The sequence below is a fragment of the Spea bombifrons genome, chromosome 5 (genome assembly GCF_027358695.1).
Source record: "Spea bombifrons isolate aSpeBom1 chromosome 5, aSpeBom1.2.pri, whole genome shotgun sequence".
Lineage (NCBI taxonomy): Eukaryota > Metazoa > Chordata > Amphibia > Anura > Pelobatidae > Spea > Spea bombifrons.
This window is the reverse complement of record NC_071091.1, coordinates 106,044,505-106,069,329: the sequence shown is the minus strand read 5'-3', so window position 1 is coordinate 106,069,329 and position 24,825 is coordinate 106,044,505. Positions and strand designations below refer to the sequence as shown.

Genomic DNA, 24,825 nt, shown 5'->3' with positions numbered 1-24,825 from the left:
ACTCCGGGGGGTGCAGATTATACACGGGGCGAGTGTTCTACAGATCAGCTGTCACAGAATTAAAGTGCGTACGGCGGCTGAAGTGTCCCTTTAACGTGGCAAATGTGTCCGGCGGGTGAGCCTGCGATGGAGATAATCTCCTTTAATGAAACCGTTACTTTTGCGCTTCGCTTTAATGACACGATGACAATTAGAGCTGTACGGAAGATACACAGTACCCGCCGAACGTATTCCCTCTATTACTGCTTTCATTAAGGACGGAACACCCGATCAATAGCGCTCAGCTCCGTAAGTGTGACCCTGGAACGGGGGGCTTTTCATAGATCTGCCGCGATTGCCGAGTATAAATAGCTCTTTCTAGGAAGTTAAAACATAAACCTCGCAGCAGATAAATAATGCAATCGCCTTCGGCGCCTTGAAATAAAGGGGGCAATTTTCAGCCGCCGCAGGGTACGGTTGAAATCCCGGCGGTTATTATATTCCGCTCGCTCGCCGAGCTCCGTGTTCGGTCATTATTCCTGTCAGATGTCATTATTTCTGCAGGTGAAACGCCTTCCTGGAACGCCAGGTGATTTATTCCGGCAGGAAAATACGATGAAGCCTCGCCAGCCAGCGATCTTGTTGCGATTATCTGTTGATTGGTTTTTTCAGCCTTTAAGATATGTTAAGAAGGGGGAAAAAAAGAAACAGGCGAGTTAAAAATCCGAGCTTATGAAAATAGATTGTAAGCCTGCGAGCCGAGCCCTCTCTACCTATTATATCCGGTCCTTTTAGTCTGGCAGTTCTAGTTTTGTCAGACCCTCCAGAAGAGGAGCTGCGGAAATCATACTACCTGCGAGAAACAATAGAATGACTCGGTCTCAATCACCCAGTTGGACACTATGACTAACGAAAGCCTATGGAGGAACGGACTTCATTATCATCGCCATAAAGCATCAGCTCAGTGTAGTGTTTGAGCCGGAAAAAGTCACCCAAAATATCAAATGACTGACAGCACCGGCGGCTCCAAGTGTGCAGATAAAGGGAGTTTATTGGAAGAAAATGAGATAAAACGTGCTTTCCACACACGAGGGCCGAGCGGGGGAGGGTGTCATTTATTGGGATAGCACTGGAGCCGACTTAATAGCTTGATTATGTAACTAAACTCAGCATTTAGAAGCATCGCTCACACTGCCGGATGGCCAAACCTTTTTTTTTTTAGAAATCATTTTTTATTGATGTAAAAAAAAATTCCCGTTAATTTTTTTGGGGGGGTGCTATACTTAAATGTCACATGATAGAAAAGCAGGTGCTGATAGGTTGTTAACATAGTAACCAAAAAAATCTTTTTAGAAGGTTCTGTGTTTTATGATTAGACTGTCAAAGGGAAGAATAAAATGACAGACCTTTATTAAACATTAAGAACGCTGCTGTCTTATCAATTTAATATTTAATTAAACTTAGAGTAAACATTTTTTAAAGAAAAGAATATTTAATTTAATATTGAAGGAAGGCCCCTGTGATTTTGGCCTCAGGACAGACCCACAAGATTCTTGCCCACTGACCCCTTCCCGTAACAGCTGTACAAAGTTGTGTGCAAAGTTCTTGGATTTTTCAAGGTTCCTCTGGGAATAATCAGGATTCCGTCATTAACACCTCTCCGGTGCCTGTGACACCCTCTTTCCTTTTGATGGATGTTGTCCTCTGTGATGTAAGTTGAAAGACGTCAAAAAATAATAAAAAATGGAGATATTACAGAATAAAGTGCGGTTAAGAAAACGGCTTTCAATAAATGATAGATCGGGGGGGGGTTAAAGGTCAAAGAGAGGAAATGAAAGAAAGTTCTTAAACAATGAAATAATAAATGTTGCCAATTCCAATTTCTAGCCCTCGCTTATTTATCGCCTTTTACTAAATTTTGGCGATTTTTAGCTTCCTCTTTTTTTATATTGCCTATGGTAAACCATAGAATAGCTCAGTCTTAATTACCCAGTCGGACACTGACTGATTAAAGTCTATGGAGGACGGACTTCATTAGCATCGCCATAAAGCAGCCGCTCAGTGTGGTGATTGAGCCGGGAAAGTCATCCAAAATATCACATGACTGACAGCAACGGCGGCTCCAGGTCTGCAGATAAAGGGAGTTTACTGTATACAGCGCTGGGGGTTATATTACTGTATACAGCGCTGGGGGGTTATATTACTGTATACAGCGCTGGGGGGTTATATTACTGTATACAGCGTTGGGTGTTATATTACTGTATACAGCGCTGGGGGGTTATATTACTGTATACAGCGCTGGGGGGTTATATTACTGTATACAGCGTTGGGTGTTATATTACTGTATACAGCGCTGGGGGTTATATTACGGTATACAGCGCTGGGGGGTTATATTACTGTATACAGCGCTGGGGGGTTATATTACTGTATACAGCGCTGGGGGGTTATATTACTGTATACAGCGCTGGGGGTTATATTACTGTATACAGCGCTGGGGGTTATATTACTGTATACAGCGTTGGGGGTTATATTACTGTATACAGCGCTGGGGGTTATATTACTGTATACAGCGCTGGGGGGTTATATTACTGTATACAGCGTTGGGTGTTATATTACTGTATACAGCGTTGGGTGTTATATTACTGTATACAGCGCTGGGGGTTATATTACGGTATACAGCGCTGGGGGTTATATTACTGTATACAGCGCTGGGGGGTTATATTACTGTATACAGCGCTGGGGGTTATATTACTGTATACAGCGCTGGGGGGTTATATTACTGTATACAGCGTTGGGGGTTATATTACTGTATACAGCGCTGGGGGTTATATTACTGTATACAGCGCTGGGGGGTTATATTACTGTATACAGCGTTGGGGGTTATATTACTGTATACAGCGCTGGGGGTTATATTACTGTATACAGCGCTGGGGGGTTATATTACTGTATACAGCGCTGGGGGTTATATTACTGTATACAGTGCTGGGGGGTTATATTACTGTATGCAGCGCTGGGGGGTTATATTACTGTATGCAGCGCTGGGGGGTTATATTACTGTATACAGTACAGGGGGTTATATTACTGTATACAGTGCTGGGGGGTTATATTACTGTATACAGCGCTGGGGGTTATATTACTGTATACAGCGCTGGGGGTTATATTACTGTATACAGCGCTGGGGGTTATATTACTGTATACAGCGCTGGGGGTTATATTACTGTATACAGCGCTGGGGGTTATATTACTGTATACAGCGCTGGGGGGGTTATATTACTGTATACAGCGCTGGGGGTTATATTACTGTATACAGTGCTGGGGTGGGTTATATTAGTGTATACAGCGCTGGGGGTTATATTAGTGTATACAGTGCTGGGGTGGGTTATATTACTGTATACAGTGCTGGGGGTTATATTACTGTATACAGCGCTGGGGTGGTTATATTACTGTATGCAGTGCTGGGGGGGTTATATTACTGTATACAGCACTGGGGGTTATATTACTGTATACAGCGCTGGGGGTTATATTACTGTATACAGCGCTGGGGGTTATATTACTGTATACAGCGCTGGGGGGGTTATATTACTGTATACAGCGCTGGGGGTTATATTACTGTATACAGCGCTGGGGGGGTTATATTACTGTATACAGCGCTGGGGGGGTTATATTACTGTATACAGCGCTGGGGGTTATATTACTGTATACAGTGCTGGGGGTTATATTACTGTATACAGCTCTGGGGGGGTTATATTACTGTATACAGCGCTGGGGGTTATATTACTGTATACAGCGTTGGGGGATTATATTACTGTATACAGCTCTGGGGGGGTTATATTACTGTATACAGCTCTGGGGGGGTTATATTACTGTATACAGTGCTGGGGGTTGATATTACTGTATACAGCGCTGGGGGGTATATTACTGTATACAGCTGTATACGGTTGAACCCGCACGTTGTATAAGTGCAGAAAAGCAGTTCTATCCACTTTTAAGGAATGAATGAATTCCCCATTAACGAATATTTCCAAGCTATAAACCATGTCCTTTCTCGCTCTGTGTTCTTCTGTCATTCAGGAAAGAATAAGGAATGGAAAATAACCTTTTTTTCATGAAAATAACCCTCCAGTGGGTTCCGCAGCCCGCGGTAAATCACTCCTTGTGGTCACGCCGCATCCCTTAAATATATTCTCTCCATTGTTTCATATTTCCCCGGTTACACGTCATTTCTTTCCATTAAAAATGGAATTTTGTATTTTTTTTTTTACCCCACGAGATGAAGTTTCGCGAGCATCGCGTCCAGCCAGGTTTTAATTCACGTCCTCGTAACGTCGAGGGGACCTTGGAGGTTTCGGAAGCAAACGTTATACGACCTCGTTGTGTGACGATTCTATTTCCGAATCCTTTACTCTGATTCTCTGATGTAACATAGAGAAAAAAAATCAATAATTGAATGAATTCCACGGGCTTTTGGTCATCAGTCAATCACGCGTCCGTTTTGGCTGCCATATTAATTAATAATTAGTAAGGGCATCGCAGTGATTCGAGCCGGCGAAGTTCCCGTGACGGATTATATACCCCTCGGCGCTTCCGGCCGACTTCCATCGATCGCCCGCAACCTTTTTAATATACCAGAGAGTCGCTTGCCGGTGTCTTTTGGATGGAACGTTTGGGAAGCTTTGTGAGTTATTGAGCAGGTGATTAATGTAAAGGAGTTTTACTTTACTGAGATGGTGGAGCAGCCTCCCAGCAGAGGTGGTTATAAATGTATGTTAAAGGTATAACTTTGTAAGCTTTGATCCCAAATGTCTTGTCCCCTGGTTAAAGTCCTGTTTTTGTGTCTTCGCAGATTTCCAGTGGGTGCAGGGCGATGTCTGCGAGGTTCAGCTGATGGTCTATAATCCCATGCCCTTTGAGCTGCGAGTGGAGACTATGGTAAGTGGATAAAACCTCTAGAACATTGGCCTTTTAAGGGACTGCTCCAACTTCATAGCTAACCCAGCCGCTCCGCACTCCGGGTTTTTACCCTGGTTCAGAAACCCTCGCCGCTCCGCACTCCGGGTTTTTACCCTGATTCAGAAACCCTCGCCGCTCCGCACTCCGGGTTTTTACCCTGATTCAGAAACCTTCACCTAGCAGCGTGGACAAAAAAAATAGACAGACAACCCATGAAGCGGTCCGGCTGCAAAGTGTTACCGAGCGCAAGATCCAACTGAACCGTTCCGAGTTACTGGACAGTAACAGTATCCATTGTATAGCACTGTGGGATATCATAGTGTATATCAATCAAATAATAATACATCCAGGGCCGGCCCTGGAGCTGAGTGGGGCAATTGCTCCAGGCAGCACTTTTTTTTTTTTTTCTTATATAAAGCGGACGAGAGCCCCTCTCTCTCTCTCCTCTGCGAGCCCTCTAGCTCGGTCTCGGTGCTGGCTTGTAATGCTGAGCGCCAGAAGATGACGTCATTTCCGGCGCTCAGCATTACAAGCCGGCACCGAGACCGAGCAGGGAGACTCGCCGCAGGACTGCTGAAAGGTAAGGTAAGTACGGGGGGGGATAGGGAAGACGGCAGAGGAAGAGTAGAGGCGGCATTATGCCTTGGGCCAGCCCTGACATCATATGCACTTAGTAACTTACATACATGTTACGTGTTATATCAAATATTTAAAGAAATTATCTTGGCTGGAAATATCTGCAAACCTTTGCGAGAAATGCATATTATAAGATTCTTTAATAACATTATAAACACTAGTTTGAAGTTATTTTTATAACAATATGATATAAAACTTAGTGTTTTGTTCTCCATTATAGTAACAGTACCCAAACTACTTAAATTTTGTACAAGTAAATGAGAAAATGTTAATTTCCTCTAATAATAAAAAAAAAAAATATATATATATTATATACGTGATTGCGTATATTAAGATATATATATACACAAAATGTAATAAAAAAATTTGGGTTTAATCTACCTGAAGCTTTTGAGAACCACTTTTATTTATTTTACTTTTTTCTTTAAATGGATATTTCTTAAAGGGACAGGCTAATTGAAATTATTAATTAATTAAGATTAATTCATCCGTATGTTAAGAACTTTCTTATCTAGACGTTACCGCTGCAGAAAGCCCAGCGTTAAGTTGCTCCCAGCCATCAAAAACTATCATTTAAGAAATAATCATCAATTTATTTATTTTTGTTCGTTTTTATTGCCCGTCGTCTCCGCGGGGTTTGTTAGAAAGGGCAGATGATGCGCTGTTTTAGTCGTAAGGATCGGTGCAGAGCGGTGCGTAAGCAGAGGCTCCGAGCTCCTTTATATGGAACCCTCGGGGGCCGTTGATATTAAACGAGGTCGGGACTGATTATTATTTTTTTTTATCTTGAACCGATCTATTCCGAGAAGCTGTAACGAAGTTACACTAATGCCCCATGGCGTGGGTTGTCTTCCAGCGCGCCTCCTTTTATTGCCGGCAGCCGCATGCTTTGGGATCTGTGAAAGGCCCCGGTAAACTCGCGTCACGGCTGTAACAGGCCTGTAATAAATGTCATTGCGTGTTATGGTGCGTGGAAGCGGTTTTCAGGCAGAATGTCACGCTGACCGAAACAACCAGGGAGGTCGGGTTTTGTGGCCACGTCGCCGGAGTCCTCGTTCGCTCCTATTTTCGGTTTATTGTGCGTTCCGCGGTATTTATAGTCCGTGGGGTGATCTGACTTTTCCGTGTAACTTTGGCTTTTTAACCGATTCATGCCTGGTGTGGTCTCGCATTCATCTGCAGTGCTGCCAGTGGCCACTTAAACATATGTAGGGTATATTTATGTATCAGAGTCAGCCTGGTGATTAAGACTGAGCCGTTCTATTGTTCCCCGCAGTCAGGATGATAGGGAGTCAGGGGGGTTGTCTAGTATATTGGGGATCAGATAACAGAGCGAGAACAGCTGCCTGAAAACATTAGATTTTGGGGCAAAAAACTAAAATTGTGTATACTGAGTCAGCACAGACCTCTGTAGGAGGGGTGGCACTGCCCTCGATTAGGTCTCCCTGTAGCCTGTAATTTATCGCTGTAAAGGGGACACAAAAGTCCTTTTATTGGGACACATAAAAAAACAAACACGCGCAATCACGTGAGCTTTTGAGACCACAAAGGTCTCTTTTTCATATGGCAGGAGTGTTAAGTAGCAGGTTGTTTCCACTGCATTGTGAGAAGCGCCCGAATGCCCAGAACCCTGCCCAGAAATGCTCCTAATTCATAACAATTTGTCTCGTTCCTAAACTTGCCAGGAAATTGATGACAATCGAAAAAGCTTTTTAAAGATTCTGCGTTGTTTTTTTGTAAAGCGATAAAAAGACGCAGCGCCCGCCGTACGTTATTCTTCATATTTATGATCTTTTATTTACGCGGCGCTTCACATTTATATCCTTTCGTTATTGTCCCGTGATTATCAGGAATATATTTGTAAAAAAAAATCTGAAACTGTGACTTTATCACTTATTTCTACGTTTCCCGCGAGTACTCCCTTTACGCAGAGTAACAAATCGATATACAGCGGATATTCTACCCCGCTAGCGCCGTGTTAATCACACACGTGTTATATCAAATAATGGGATTGATGCAGACGGATATCAGTATTAAACACCAGAGCGATTTATGAATTCAATTATATATATATGCTGTATATTATTATTTATTGTTTTATATAGCGCCATCAAATTCTGTAGCGCTGTACAATGGGTATATATAGGGTACAAATGACTATTTTTAAGATATGTATCAAGCAGACGGTAATACCGTATTGTCCTGAATATAGGCCATGGCCCTAAAGTTTGAAAAACTGGCGCAAAAGTGTACGGTATATGAAAGCTCAACATTATGGCAGATTTTTGGAACCGACCCCCAGCGGATGTGGTGCTACAGGAAAGCAGAATTTGAAGATTAAGCATTTAAAGGGGCACGCCAGCCGTTGTGTGCATTTAATGCATGTGATAGCTGCGTGGTCCCTTTTAAATTGCCGTGATGCCCCCCCTTACAATGCATCCAGAAGTCAATCAGTGGCAAGAATTACCATGCCGTGGGGTAACAGGGAAGCTGCAGCTTTTCGTTTTGGAAGAATGCTTATTAAAGCACTCATAAAGTATTTTAATGTGCGTTCTTTAAAATAAAACGTCCCTTTAAGGATAAATCGGCCATGAAGAACCAGTAAGGGTTTGTTTGTCTTCTTATTTTTTTATTTTATTTATATATTAGTTTGCTGTATTCTGCTGGTGTTTTATCCGCTATTAACCCTTTTAATCCTGTTACTTTGTTCCCAGGGTCTCCTGACCAGCGGAGTGGAGTTCGAGTCTCTCCCGGCCGCTCTGTCTCTTCCCGCGGAGTCCGGTCTCTACCCCGTTACATTAGTCGGGGTTCCCAGGACCACCGGCCAGATCACCGTGAACGGTAAGGGAAACGCATGAGGTTCACCTTCTTCTAAGGTGCGCGCTCAAAGAAAATCCGAGATGTCGGCAGCTACCGACCTTGAGAAAGTTCAGCTCTTGGATAGCACCATGGAAGTTAGGCTCGCTATTGGCATTCCCCTCTACATTATGATTTGATCCATTGGAGGGTTTGCGACTTGGAGCAATAGTCCCCGTCTTGCTTGTTGAAGTGCACATACGAGACTCCCGGGGGAACATGGAACCCTCACATTTACACTTAAAACACGCGGGTTTCCCCTTCCAAGAAGAAGACGCTTATAAAATCTGATCACAACTTTTAATATGGCTGCTTGTTACTATGGCGACCTATGTAAGAAAAAAAGAAGAAAAAAGTGTCAGCATGCTGACGATAGATCAGCCGGCAGCATGCTGACACTTTTTATTTTTTTTTCTTACAAAGGTTACCATGGTAGCAAGCATCTTCCATCGAGAGTCTCGTATGTACACTTCAACAAGTGAGACATGGCGGGATCTGCCAGCTGATCCCCCGTCGGCACGCTGCCAGCTGATCCCCCGTCGGCACGCTGCCAGCTGATCCCCCGTCGGCACGCTGCCAGCTGATCCCCCGTCGGCACGCTGCCAGCTGATCCCCCGTCGGCACGCTGCCAGCTGATCCCCCGTCGGCACACCACCATCATGCAGGGAAAAATGTCTGATCCCTGTTAACATGCAGGGGTCAGTAATTGTATGTAGCAGGGGTATATATATATAGATATATATCTGTGTGTATGACTTATCGCTTCTAAAGTATCATGTGATGGGATGTATGTTTTACCTTAAGCTAGGGATCTTGTCGCCTAAATCGAACTATAGCAAAACTAGGAAAATTGCCCTGGAGTAGCCGGGGTAAATTGTGTTCCTGCCCCCTGGCATTCAAAAGGTTAAAGGTGCTGTTCCAACCTCTCGCAGGCTAAGCAAATAAACCTTAATGCTTGTGTCATTTTTTTTTTCCCCTTTCTTCTTTAATCAAATTAAAAACACAGTGGCTATTTCTGTTGCTATGGCAACTACCTATTTGACGTCACATAAGTGTTCCCATCAGAAAGAGGCAAAAGCTCACCCGATTATAGAATTAATACCGGGAAGGGTTTGGACATTCGGCAGAACTAGGAAGGATGTTTCTGATGCCAGACGGATTTCAGACGGAACCGTACTTTATTTAAAATTTGCTCAAACTCGCCTTATTTTGGCGGTTTTTCATTAACCCTGGAGATATACATTAGCAATAGAATAGAATAGAATTAGCGAATTACATTTTCCATTAACTTCTTCCTTTAAATGAATGTTCCCGAAATCTGTTCCAAAGAACCAAACGCAAGGAAGGGGAAAAAAACCAAAAACAATTAGTTTCGTAATGAATAATTAATGCTGCTTTTGAGACAGTGTAATTAAAAAGTTGTTATACACAAAATTAAGAGTTTGTAATTAAGTATAGATTTTTTTTTCCAGGTTCAGGCATTGTTTTATAAGTTTGTGCTGTTTTTAGTAGGATTCCCTCCCCCCCTTTAAATATTTCAATATTTCCACCCCTTCAAGTGAGAGAAGGTAAGTTCAGGAGGCTGCCCCCTAGAAGTGCCACCCCCCCCCCCGACTTACCAATGCACCCCCAGACTACCTAGTGTTTATCGAGGCTGGCCTTTGAACGTCTATGCGATGCACGTAGACAACATCTGCTGCCAGGGCTTCTGCTGGGGCTTCTATGGTGGAGCACGGAAGGTTATGTCACGCCAGTGCTCCACCATAGAAGCCCCGGCGGAAGAGTAAAAGTTCTCAGCTTAGCTCTTCACCAGCTTGTCAGGACAGAGGTAGCTTTATACCGTTAACTGCCGCTCACTTGATGTGCATAGAACAGGTGGTAGATAAGTGGAACAGCCTCCCAGCAGAAGTAATAGAGGGTAATACATGCATGGGATAGACATGCGGCTTCTGAATCTAAGACGAGACCAACGACTGATTAAGGTTTGAGTCTTTACAGCAGGAGAAACGGGCGACTAGACGGGGGCCGGATGGGGCCGATCCGCCAGCAGCTTCTGTGTTTCTATCTTTAGTTTACAAGCCCATCATTTCCCTTCTGGACTATTGCAGTCTTCTCCCGGGGTGTCATTGAGGTGGTTTGTTTAACTGACATTACGGACTGATTATGTTCCTCTCATATACACGTTTAAAAAGAAAACAGGCCATTGTCCTCCTGCTGAAATCTTTCCTCCGGGACCCCTTAATATACATATCCCACCCCGACACCAAAGCGTATGATGAGCCCTCGCTGCTCGGTTCTCGATCCCGTAGAGAGTGGCAGCGGAAGAGAATCTGTACCCTTCACGATGGTGACGTCACGCCTCGTGTGACATCATATTCTTCACAAAGCCATTTCTTTGTTCTAGGCTACCACACGTCTGTGTTCGGAGTGTATAGCGACTGCCTGCTGGAGAACCTGCCGGGCGTGAAAAACAATGGCTGCACGGTTGATGTGATTCCCGCTCTGCCGCGGCTACAGATCAGCACGTCCCTCCCCAGGTAGGAGAGGAGAGGACGCTCGCTGGCTTAAAGGGACTCTTCTGCTAGGATACTGACTTTAAAACATGTGATATGCCAGTGGTCCCTTTAAATTTTGTGTGGCCCTCATGGGGGGGTGGGGGGTCTGTATTTGCCCCGTCCTCCGCCTCACCCCTATTTGCCATGCAGGAGGTGTATGTGGCCATATCACCGTGATGGCCGTACCACCGGGCAGACCCAGTACTGGCTGTGCGAGTATTCTAGGCGGTCTAATGAGACCCCCCGATGCGAACTGTGATTTCGTTAGAAGCAGTGGAGCGAAACATTGGACCACATAGGCGGCGTTCTCTGGAGCTGCAGCTTATCCTGAAGACGAGAAATGTATTTCTTTTTGCCGGTTTCAGGAATGCATATAAAAGATCTTTAGTGTGCGCTCTTTATTTTCAGGAGGCTGTCGGGGATATTAGAGGGTCCTGTTAACGTTGCATTTCCTTATAGCCCGATTGTACGGCCACGTTTTTATTTGGAGCGTAGTTCTCACGGTCCGCATGGTTATTTCTCCCCGTTCACTTATCCCTCCCCTGTTGTTAAGTTGTTGATTGTTGCTGATTGGTTCAGGCAGACGTTTTTAAAGGCCGGGGGATGTGAAGGGAGAGAACGCCAGGGCAGTAAATTTGATCGGATAATTCTGTGTTTGCCACAGGCTGCCACCCATCTCATCTTCCATGAGATGAACGTTTATGCTAAATACCCAATTATGCTAATTTACAAAAAATACATTCAATTATGGAAAAATCTACTTTGGCAACAGTTCACACTTAAGTGTGAAATAACTTTCGGCCTGTTAATTGCCAGAAGATTCTTAGTGAATAGCACGAGAGCTTAAAGGGGCGCTCCGGCCAGCACGTGCACTTTAATGGATATGATAGTTGAGGGGTCTTTTCAAATTTTCTGCAGACCCCCCCCCCATATGCATTTGCTCTTTCGGCCGACTGTTTGCCGTGAATTATGTTCACCGGCCGTATAGCCCCAGCGCTGGTTTGGGAAGCGCTGCCGGTGTGGGGGGGGGGCTTAATGATCCCATTGAGTTCCGAGGCATGAAATGTTGGACCACGGAAGTGGCCTCCTGCTGCAGTGCTGAAGCTTCTCCTAAAGTTAAGTATCTTTTTGTGGGTGTAATAAATGCATATTACTACGTGTTTCATACTTATCTTCTTGAAGAGCCCCTGGCCAGGGCCTCGAGACCCCGTAGTAATCCGTAGACCGCGGCTTGGGAAGGTCAGGCCTAAGGTCACCTTCTCATAAGGAGCTTCATTTCGTTTAGGTTCCCCCCCCAGTCTTTGGTAGTCGTGATTTCTTGGTTAATTCTAGAATTTTTTTATCGGTGACACCGCTAAGTTTACTTTTGCTCATATCGCAGGTCATCTCACGCCCTGCAGCCGTCGTCGGGGGATGAAGTGACGACGCACGTCAGCGTCCAGCTCTACAACGGAGAGACGCAAAAACTGATCATCAAGCTGGAGAATATTGGAACGGAGCCGCTCGAGACGTTTGAGGTCACCTCGAAGATGGTGAATAATAAAGGTAACTAGTTTCCTGCTCTTCAAATATGTCTTTTAATATCTAATATATATCTATATAATATATATCTATGTAATATATAGCTATATCTATATAATACCGGTATATAGCTATATATCTATATAATATTTATCTATGTAATATATATCCATATATCTGTGTAACACACATATATATATATATATATATATATATATATATATATAATGTGGATTTGAGATATTCCCAATTAAAGAAGAAGTTCTAGCTCTTGAATGAAGAGGTTTATTTATTAAGTGATATATGCGATGTGGCCGCGGTTTGCCGGATCCCAAGGCTTGTTTTGCCTCTCCCGGATTACCTTGCTAATTGCGTCGCGTTTAATCGGCGACGGATTCTGGCCAGCATTCACATTACTATATACAGCGTTTTATTTCATGTCCAGAGAAACACATGTATATTTTTTTTTCCCGTGGGATTTTCCTTTTAAGCACAAGCTGACTGCGTGTAAAGAATCGCCTTCGTACAATACGGTTAATAATAATAATAAAAAACTTTATTTAAATGAATAGAACGCATGGAGAGCCTCTGAGCGCACGTCATGAATATACACGCAGTACTTTCATTGTTCGGTGCGAATATATATATATATATATATATATAGTGTATACGTGCGAAGGATTCGTATTCTGATTTCTTTTACCCATTAGACTGAATTTTAATATTTTCGGTTTAATTGGAGAGGAGACCAAAGTGCACCTAAACCTCCCCCCCCCAGAGACCGCGGCAGCAGGGATGCCGATCGGGGGGATGTTTAATATCTTTTCTAAGCTCTCCGGCTGATTCCAGGTTCAAATTAGCCGGGGCAATTCGCTGAAGGTAATGTCGCTTCTGTTACTTGTGTTTTATACGCAAGATTAATCCTCTCCGTCTTCCCGACTCACCTTATCCGATAGGTTTATTAACCCAGCCTCGGCAGTCTCCCTTCCGATATCGATGGGTTTCTCGACAGGAGTTGAGAATACTTTTCCTAGCGTAGTTTAAATTAAAGAGACAGTTTAATGTCTTGGATGTCTGGGGCAGTAACTGCAGCCCTGCAGCTGCTTTTCTCCTCTGTTGTCTGATGCGTCTTGCCACCGATTGGCTGCTAGAAGTAGCCAATCAGTGATAGGAAATCATTGCCACTGAAACCAATGGGATCCCTTTAAGTCTTGTTCTAAAAATGGAATGGAAAGAGGGTGGTGGAAGTAGAACAGCCTCCCAGCAGAAGTGGTAGAGGGTAATACAGTGAGGGTGTTAAACATGCATGGGATAGACATACGGCTCCTGAATCTAAGACGAGACCAACAACTGATTAAGATTTGAGTCTTTACAGCAGGAGAAATGGGCGACTAGACGGGGGCCGAATGGGGCCGAACTGCCGGCGGATTCTATGTTTCCATTAAATGTTACATTTACATAAAAAAAAAATAATAGTTTTTTTTTGGTAAAAACAAACGATGTGAAAAGATTCAGCTGAACGCACAAACGTCAAATTACCGTCACTTTACGTTCTGAGGATAATGCAGTAATTAAGCTTTAAGTGTAATTATTATTATTAGCAATAAAATAAGAGAACGCGTCACGCTAAGAGTTTTATCTTCCACTACGTCTGTCTTTATAACTGCCACATCTGCGGGTAATCCGCGCCGCGCGCCAAACGCCAGATTCGGCAGTTAAATATTACATTTATGCTAAATATATATGTGTTAAGTATTTGAGACCCTGGGACAGGCCTGGGACAGGCCGAGGGTTAGACATTTCTACACGCGAGACATTTGTATGAATGTATATCTGCGACCCTTAATGCATATACGTCACCTATATATATATATTTTGCAATAAATGATTGATATTTGATGAGCTGGAATGACATTTAATGTCTATATCTCGCTTTTATAAATACAGGTTGTGTATCCCTAATCCTCAAAACCCTTTTATCCGAAATGTTTGTTCAGATAGGGCGCGCTCACTACCGAGGGGAAACACGAGAGAGAGAGTCCGCTCCGCTCCCCGCGGCCCCGCAGCGCTTCGGCTACCATATATACACATTCTAAATACTTATGGTCCCAAGCATTTCAGATAAGGGATAACCCCCCCAGCACTGTGTACAGTAATATAACCCCCCAGCGCTGTATACAGTAATATAACCCCCAGCGCTGTATACAGTAATATAACCCCCCAGCGCTGTATACAGTAATATAACCCCCAGCACTGTATACAGTAATATAACCCCCAGCACTGTATACAGTAATATAACCCCCCAGCGCTGTATACAGTAATATAACCACCAGCGCTGTATACAGTAATATAACCCCAGCGCTGTATACAGTAATACAACCCCCCAGCGCTGTATACAGTAATATAACCCCCAGCGCTGTATACAGTAATATAACCCCCCAGCGCTGTATACAGTAATATAACCCCCAGCGCTGTATACAGTAATATAACCCCCAGTGCTTTATACAGTAATATAACCCCCCAGCGATGTATACAGTAATATAACCCCCAGCGCTGTACACAGTAATATAACCCCCAGCACTGTATACAGTAATATAACCCCAGCGCTGTATACAGTAATATAACCCCCCAGCACTGTATACAGTAATATACCCCCCCAGTGCTGTATACAGTATTATAACCCCCCAGCGCTGTATACAGTAATATACCCCCCCAGTGCTGTATACAGTAATATAACCCCAGCACTGTATACAGTAATATACCCCCCAGCGCTGTATACAGTAATATAACCGCCCAGCACTGTATACAGTAATATAACCCCCCAGTGCTGTATACAGCACACTGAGCTGATGCTTTATGGCAATGCTATAGAAGTCTGTTCTTCTATAGGCTTTCATTAGTCATAGTATCTAGCTGGGTGATTAAGACTGAGCCATTCTATTGTTCCCCACAGGCAGTATGTTAAGGAGTCGGGGGGGTTTATTAGATTGGGGATCAGATAACAGAACGATATGCAGCTGCCTGAGATGCTGATCTCCTCAGTCTCCCTCCTCCTGCGCCCTGCTCTTAATAACTTAAGTATTATTTATTAATTAAAGTATTATTTTTAAGACTCTAAGGAATTTGCTGGTGTTCATTATATTATATTATATTAGATTCGGCTGCTTAAATGGCCGTAAGAGTAACGATTATTGAGAATATTTGTGTTTTTATGCAGAGAAGCTCTATGGTGACTTCCTGACCTGGGACCTGCAGCAGACTCTCTCTCAGTTCCCGCTGAAGCCGGGGAAAACGGCAACCTTTACCGTGTTCATCAAGGTGAAGCTGGACTTCTCGTGCCAAGAAAACCTCCTGCAGGATCTCAATGACGGTACGCGCCGTTGTTTTTTTTAATCATAGTGTTCAGAAGTATTATTCTGCTCGCTTCTCCCTCTTTTTTTCAGTCCCTTCTCCTAACAACTATTTCTCATTTTTATCTCTTTCCTCTTTATTTCTTCTTCCGCCCCTCCTTTACTTTCCTTCACGTAAAGAGTGAGCCCTGGGGTTTTCGCCGTACCTCAGACAGGATACGCAAGTTATATATTCCACAAACAGGAAGTGGCATCACAGCCTAGAATGTCACGCACAGGAAGAGCCCTGCGCATGACATCACTTCCAGTCGGGGAAGTCGGGCAGTTTTACTAAAACTTCTTCCATGAATATTAAAGGGGGAATAAAATACTTGATGGCTGAACTTGAATAATTCACTTGCTACATTTTTATAGCATTTCTCCTGTTTAATAACGGAAATAAAATTCACCGACGGGGCTTTTAGACGCTTAAGGTTCTGAAAGCAGTTTGTTTCGGCCCATTACGATGGTTCGTTAGCACAGTTCCTTCCTCGTTAGTCTGGGTAAGTACGTCGCGGAGTATCTTGGAGGCGATTACCTGTCGGGGCGATGCCGGCTTTTATCCTTCAGGTATACGTTGGGAGTTTCATCCAGATGGAACGCTGGCGATTAATTGTTCTGTTTTGCCGTTCAGGGGTCGTTTAGCTAAGTGGCTGTTAGTCGGAACTTACGCAATCTAACGATGCTGCATAAATTGTCAATTAGCGATGAATAACAAATAACGGGAGATATTGTCCGGGGCACCGCAGCCGCCCACGTCGGGAATCGAGCGATCCGCTCACCTGCTGATCCGCTCGCCTGCTGATCCGTCTCACGCCGTTAAGATGTTTTCAGAAGATATTCCGGTACTTTCAACGTTCTTTAATATCCGTTCGTTAAACCTACGAAAAGATAATGTCGCTTATCTTTTAGAAGAAGCTGCAGCTCCATCGCTGCAGCACGACGTCTCCGCCGTGGTGCATTTTTGCGCATGCGCACGGTGGGGAGCCAAGAAGCTGGGGGATAGAGAAATGGGGTAATGGGTATGGGGGGATTCTGTATAATTCTCTCCATGCATTCATGATGAGGAGCACATGGGAATTTAAAGGGCCCACTCAGCCAGTGCAAGGCTGCAGTTTCTAGCTCGGGTGTGTGTATGTATGTATGTATATATATGTATGTGTATATATATATATATATATATATATATATATATAATTATTAATTCCCTTTCTGGAGAATGCATGTTTAAGTACTTCTTTTGCCTTCATCAGAGGGGCCGCAACCACATAGCAGAGATTGAGCCGGTGCTTGGGACCCCTGCTGACCGGTGGGGACCCCAACAGTGAGTGATAGGGAGAGATAATTCCCATCGGGACATATTCAGCATTTCACATTACAATATACACAACGATTATTAACACGGACTGCTACGTTTTATAGTAAGCAGCGTCCACAGCATGCTGGAGCTGTCCCGGTGATTTCATCTGGGGGAATAAATGTGTTGTGGAAGCGGGAGATACAATCCGAACGTGATATTATATATATATATTATATGTGTATGAATATACGATATTGAAATTTAAAATGTTCGGAGCCCGAGTGACCTCCGGGGGGCATCACTCCCAGAATTCTGTTCATGCCGCGCATTCTTCCAAGTGCATGAATGTGACGTTCGGCCGAGAGGGGAATCGCGTTCTCCGTGTTATAAATTGAGCGCGTCAGGAAAGTCGCTAACGGTTTTCATTTCTACTTCGTCTGATGTATTGTAACGGCGGTTAGTGGCGTAGTCGGCCGCGGTTATTTTCTGTCTCGAATGAGCTGCGTTTTTGCTGAATTCTGCAGAATAAGACAGTCGGCGCTCTTCACTTGTCTTTAACCCCTTAAGGACAATGCGCGGTCCCTAAACCCATTGAAAACAATGCATTTTGAGCCCGTACATGTATGGGCTTTGTCATTAAGGGGTTAAAAAACTAAAACTAAAAAAATAAAAAATCCTTTCTCCACCACGCACAAAAAGGAGATATAGCAAAATATTTCAATGCAGATTAATACCGATATTTAAAGGTTCTTAGCTGTACCATACTCTTCTGATTTAGAGGGCAGTAGGTTAGTGGAACAGCCTCCCTGCAGAGGTGGTAGAGGGTAATACAGTGAGGGGATTAAACATGCATGGGATAGACATACGGCTCCTGAATCTCAGACGAGACCAACGACTGATTAAGGTTTGAGTCTTTATAGCAGGAGAAACGGGGAGACTAGATGGGGGCCGAATGGGGCCGGCAGATTTTATGTTTCTGGATTTTATAAACCGCTCAAAATAAAGTGATTATATAGCAAAAAACTCTTTCTGTGGCGAATCTGTGATACTTTTAATTTTTCCGCCGCCGGGTTCTATAAGAAGGACGGATAAACTGGGAAAGATTCTTAAGGTTTTTGTTAATAATAATAGCTGTTTGCGGTTCTCGCTTTCCCCGATTGGTCACGAGACGCAGAACAAAGGACCGTCGCCTGCGCTGAAATCCTGTTTCTTATTTATTTTCTGGGGTAGCTGTTACCGGAGAGTAATTTGTAGAGCGGTAACAGGTGGGATGCCGGCTTTGATCTCCAGAACCCGCGAGGCGGCGTTTGATCATCTTGCGCGGCCGATTTGTACGCGCTGTGCCGGGACTAATAGAGAACAGGGATCATTAAATCCGCCACGAACAGTAAGCTTACACGGCAACGGCTCGGCCGGCGGAACGTTACCGGCTAACGTACCGCTGAGCTCCCGCGTGCCGAGGCGGTGGGACATCCAACATACCTCCCAACTGTCCCGTTTCACAACACAGGGGAAGGGGGGGTGGGGTTCCCCGTACAGGACTCAATTATGATTTTTATCTCGGGTATGGCAGGTCAGGGTTGAAGAGGAAAATAAATACCCAAGAGAATAAAAGAAAACAGATAGGGGTGAGTAAGATGGAGAGAAAAAAGAGGAAAGGAGCAGCAATGGTGAAAGGTCAGGGGCAGATGAGGCCAACGAGATTCAGGAGAAGATAAAACACGAGATACATTTTATATCTCGTATTCCGACATTCCGAGGGCTCGTTAATTCCCGTTACGTATTAAGTTTGATTCTGGAGCAGCATTTGAAAAGTGGTCTTATCACCATAGCAACCAGCGGAATGTTCCCGCCGATGAGACATTCCGTCGTTGCTACAGCGATAAAACCACTTTATCTTTCTGCGACGTTTACACGTAACCCGCGGCGTTTTCCGCGTTCTGTCCTCCTAGTGACCGTTAGAGATATAAACCGACGGGGGAGAGAGACGTCATGAAAACATCTCTGTGTTTAATCGTCGCTTAAGTACCAGTGTGAGAACCGAGGGCCTTGGATGTGGAGAGCGGTCCTCCCAATCTGCATAATCTGCACTAATGGCCGGGTCGTGACGATGCATCCGAGGAGAGCGCGTCACCGGTGGAGCGCTCCTTTGGGTTAGTCCGGTACGTTCCGTCTGTAATAAGGTTAATGCGCCCCGGCGTGTTTTCCGTGTATTATCTGTACATGAAAGAGGCTCATTAAGTGTTTTTATTCGAACGGCCAACAATAAAGCACCTGCATCCTAAGTGCTCGACGCGGCGTCGTTCAGATGGTGGTTAGCGATGGTTTGAAAGGCCACCGGTCCATTGAGGTCTCGAGGGGGCACTTACACAGGGGTATTCTAGTAACAGAGTGATTGCTAGATAGAAACATAGAATTTGGCCCGTTCGGCCCCCGTCTAGTCGCCCTTTACAATACTGTGGAAAAGTTTTTGGCTGATAGGAAAAAGAATCTGCAAAGTAAGAACGGTTTCAAAATTAGACGTGTTAAGAGGACATGTTAATGTTTTATTTTTTATCAGAAGAAAAATATAAGTGAACTGAAAATTAACATTTTTGAGAGCATTCTTTACAGCATTTTCCCCACCTGCCTAAAACTTTTGCCCAGTATTGTATATGTATAAATTTTGTAAAAACTTTTTACTCTTTGATATCAGAATAAATAAATTGATACCCGCTTTAAGTCGCTTTTTCTTAAATCATTTTTTAGAACATTATTTTGCATTAAATTTGATTTAAATTGGGACATTTAATATGTAAAAGTGAGAAAACTTACATGAAAAGATATAAAGTATATTACGCCAAGCTTTAAAAATGGATTATCCACTTAAACCGGAGGATCTCTATAAATATCCAGCATTCTGGGTGCGTTTCTAATGTATTAATTCCGACGGCTCAGAAATATGATTAATGCAATTTATAACATGCTGCACGTTTAATAAATGCGCAGATTGGGAAAGAATAATCTTGAATGTATTACATTCGAAATCTTTAATTGGGGGGTGGGGCGGCATTCCGATCATGCTTTTTCTTAAAAGAACCTTAAAGCCGAAAAGTATTAGTTTTGATGATTTTGACGGATTTTAAATTAGCTGTTTTTTGACAAATTTTTGATTAGATGTTTGTTGACTGGTGGTTCATTTGGCTTATCCTATATACCTGACTAAGGCAGGGTTTACACGCCCTGTATAAATCAGTCATAATCATGTGCTCATAATTAATAATTATGTTCTAAGAATTATTATTATGTCCTATTAGTAAAATGTATATGCTAATAATTTGTAATAATAATAATGTGCTCATAATTAGAAATAATAATGTGCTATTAATTTTTTTATAATGACGTGCTAATAATTTATAATAATAATAATGTGCTAATCATTTTTAATAATTAGAATTAGTAATTATGTACTTTCCCCCCCCCAAAAAATAGATCGATACGTCTGACCCAGACTGACCATCAGACACGCCAGGAACGGTGTTCCATCACGGCCACGCGTGATACTTTGTATTGGCCAACAAAGAAAAAAGTTGTAAAGTTGCTTAAGCTTTTGAGACCTCAGAGGTCTCTTCTTCGTCGCCTAATGCAACTTTAGACCTTTTTTTTTTGTTACCCAATCACCTTCCAGTCTCTTGAACCTTACAGCTCTATTAATTCTCCGTATTTGATGTACTAAGCAGCGACATCGCACAATGACACCTCTGCCGGCGAGTGGAACTTTCACCGCGCCCGTGTGAAATACCGTACATATATTTGCGCAGACGTTTACATTTTTCTTAAGATCTCTTCCCAAAAGCCAAGTATCGGTCCCACGGCAGCCTCCCGGGAGAGCCGGAACTTACATGTGAGGAAACCTGGAGATGTGAAAGTAAATGAGATCCCCCGAGACGTGTAACACAATAGCCGACAGCTGAGCCGTTAGACCGCGGACGCGGCGTAATAAAAATAATTGCGTTATCGGGGATCGGGCGTCTTCGTGTTTTTCACGTTCTGATCGGGTTTTTAAATTGATGAATGTTTTACTTTGCTGGTTTATAGAAAATGTCACCTGTCCTTTATATATATCCGCTGATCCCAAGTCAGAGATTCTATAATCCGGAGCACAGATAGAATATCATGGCAATTAATTATTACCCCATTAGATATACAATCTATTAGAATATTTAACCCGTAGAATAATAGAGCCATATTATTATTATTCATATTTTCATGATTATTAGTGTTATTATTGGTATTATTGTCATCATCATTAGTGTTATTATTATTGGCATTTTTATTATTGGTATTATAATTTTTTTGTTGTATTTGTATTATTTGTTGTAATTTTTATATGATTATTAATAATAATATGGGTTTTCCCATTTCATTTGGTCAACTGAACTGGTTTGGGGACCATTTTCCTGGTAAAATATTAGAAAAAAAATAATAAAAAAAAATATATTTTAATGAATTCTTCATACTACATGTCAGACTGCTGGAAGTATCAGAAGAAAGCTCTATCTGTCCAAAAAAAATTAAAAAAAGCATTATATAATTTGTGTGGCTTCACGAAAAAATGAAAGACTGACGGTTAGGGAGATGGTTAAAAATGCTGGAAGTCTTTTGGGCACAAACCACAAGGGGTTAACTATACATTTAGGCTAAACATGGGGCAGTCGCAGTCAAAACCAATATATTGCTGAACCCTCCGCGTTTCCCTAATTGCATCGATATTGCATTTTACGAATATGTCCCTTAATGACGGATTAAAAACCTGATAAATCCTGCGCTGTAAGTCAGCGAAACCCCATTAACTCCTAAAACGCCGCGCTCTTAACCCTTTGTATTCCTCCTGCGCTGAGCCGGCTCGTGAACACAAACACTCTCTCATGTTAATAAGCATATTGGATAATATTCCTTCTTTCTTTCTTTTATTATGATAATTTTTTTTTATTGCCGTTCCATCCAGCAGCCGCGCATGAGTAACGTGTAATTACCCCGGGAGGACTCAATGGGCTATTTTTAAATCTGCTTTCGTTTAGTAATTTAATTTTGGCGTCCGCCGGTAACGCTTTCTCAGGTGCGCTTTGTTACACAATCCGGTTGTGCGTATTAAAGCGAGGAATGGAGAGAGTCACACTGCCGAATTAAAGGTGCCGTTCCACTTATTCCGCTCTCTAGCACCTAAATCTAAGCAGATCTCTCATTTTATTCTTTTATTTTATTTTTTTGGACCCTAAAGGTTTCATCTCACAAAAGCAAGAAACTTTTAGGAAAGTGTTTTCGGGTAGCTATGGCAACAGCCTATCAGCGTCCGCTTTTGTATCGCATGCCTATTAGTTGTTCCTGGAAAAATTATGAATTTTCAGAACTTTCACAACGATTTGTGGCAAAAGCTGACAAAATAGCATTATCTAATTAATTTCTTGCCCCGAAGTCCTCACTTCCACAGCGTTGCCTCAACCAATCAGCAACAATTAGCGACTTATTAACATGGGAGAAATAATTGATGGGGAGGAATAAGGAGGTTAAAGTGACTACTCCCACGGTGTGCACAAAGCTACAAACAAATTGATTGGTCGGTACAAAGTAAAACTTGTTAAATAATGCCACACCACTAATACAGCATGTATTCATGAAACCCAGAAAACCCCCCAAAACGTTTACCCCGTGGGGAAGCTGCAGCTCTGGAGCTGCTAACCAGTAGCGCATGGATCTTGTTAGTCATCTGAATTGTGTTTGCTGTTTGTTTCCCCGCAGACGGCATCAGTGTCAGCGGCCTCCCGATTTCCAGCCCCTTCCGACAGGCTGTCAAACCCAGAGCGGAGAGCAAGACCCTCAACCCGCCTGACGGCAGCCGGAGCGATTTTAGCCACGTGAAGGTAACGGAAGCAGCGGCTTATCTTTTATTTTATGGGTTCATTTGTTTGATTTTTTTAGATATTTTTAACGGCCTGGGTGACATGATGACATCATAGGGTGACCTATGAAGAGCTCTGCCCGTGCCACCTGTTACTTCCCGACTCACACGCATGCAGCCAATCACATGTATGCTAGCAAAACATCAATGTTCAGATAACATACATTTCATTGGCTGCCGCTACTCCTGTTGACTACTGGACTAGACTACATTGACTAGAATGGGAGCTCTACTGGGCATGTGCAGGAGGTGTACACACGAACGCTTCCTGCTTTCAGGAGAGGCAGCTGGGGGCGGAGTTACGTGAGACAGAGGTCTAACTTTCTATCTCTAGTAAGTAAAGAATGCCTGCTTTGATTTGCGTGCAGTAAAATGCACCGGAGTCCTTGGAAAATGGACTTCAATATACATTTAACGTGGAAATAGGAAAATAAGTCCTGTTTTCGCTGCATCCGATTTTGATGGGGTTGTGCAGTTCTTCTTGAGAACACAAGAGGGACCCATTGAGCTTCAGACATGCGCGACTGCCCTTAGAACAATAACATAATCATCATTCTGTCCCCTGGAATATCCTCGCAATGTTCTCATAATATCATTGCAATAAAAGGACTCGCTGGAGCTGTGTTATGGAAGAGTGACTGGGCTTCTCTGACCGGAAACGCGCACTCTAATCCTCTTCTAATTGCCGCACTTATGAAAGTTCCTCGGATAGCTTCCTATATCACACACGCGTGTTTTGGTTCCGAAATAGTCGACCTTTTGTTTGTATTACGGGAGCATCGATGACCTTTTCTTTTATTCTTTACAAAGAATTAACTCTTTTAGTCCTTTGGCCAGGGCATGGATGGAAGTCTTTGGGTTCCTTAGGGTGATCAGGCTCGGTTTGGGTGGGGATCAGGCTAATAATATCCATTTCCACACCTGAAATCTCTCTTTGGAGGGGGTTACCCCATCTAGGATGTCACAAAGTGCAGTCTTTTGGTAAATAGGTGAATGGATAAGCCAATGGATTCAATGACAGGAGGCAGAGCGTTGGAGTTTTTGGGGTATATTTAGAGAAAGGACTTGTTTCTAGCGGGGTACCTCGGGGATCAGTATTGGGTATTTTTTTAATAGTTTTTTAGTAATATTACAAAACATCATGAGGGACGTATTTTTGCAGATAATACAAAGGTCTGCGACGGGGTAGACCTTACAGGTGGAACAAGTCAAATGACGAATGATTTAAATAAATCAGAAGAATGGTGGAGCGAGTGGCAGCTGCAGTTTAATGTTGATAAATGTAAAGTAATGCACTTGGGACATAAAAATTCCAAGGCTTAATATAGCATTGGGGACCCTGTCCTGTCAGCGACAACAGAAGAGAGGGACTTGGGAGTTATTATTTTTGATGACTTAAAGGTAAGCAGAAAATGCAGTAAAGTGCCGAAAAACGCAGGCAGGGTGCTGGGGCATGTATGTATGGCTGGTGGCATTAATAGCAGGAAGAGGGAGGAGGTTCTGTTACTTTACAGATCTCTGGTCAGACCTCACGTAGAGTATTGGGGGCCGTTCTGGAGACCCCCATCTCTAGAAGGATATTAACACATCGGAGAGAGTTCAGAGGAGAGCAACTACAATGGGGGAATGGTCTGCAGGATAAAAATCATTAGAAGAAACTAATGGACCTCAATACGTCCAGGGGACGGGAGAGAGAGACAT

At 43.2% G+C, this 24,825-nt stretch overlaps 1 protein-coding gene across 1 annotated transcript in view; it reads left to right on the top strand.

The window, feature by feature from the left end:
- Nucleotides 1–24,825, top strand: part of TRAPPC9 (trafficking protein particle complex subunit 9) — a 242,591-nt gene that overhangs the window by 57,416 nt on the left and 160,350 nt on the right. The window contains exons 12-17 of the mRNA XM_053466161.1: nucleotides 4,823–4,908; nucleotides 8,280–8,406; nucleotides 10,826–10,958; nucleotides 12,358–12,521; nucleotides 15,715–15,867; nucleotides 22,965–23,086. Of these exons, the coding sequence (XP_053322136.1) occupies nucleotides 4,823–4,908; nucleotides 8,280–8,406; nucleotides 10,826–10,958; nucleotides 12,358–12,521; nucleotides 15,715–15,867; nucleotides 22,965–23,086 (785 nt within the window). The remainder of the gene's footprint in view (nucleotides 1–4,822; nucleotides 4,909–8,279; nucleotides 8,407–10,825; nucleotides 10,959–12,357; nucleotides 12,522–15,714; nucleotides 15,868–22,964; nucleotides 23,087–24,825) is intronic.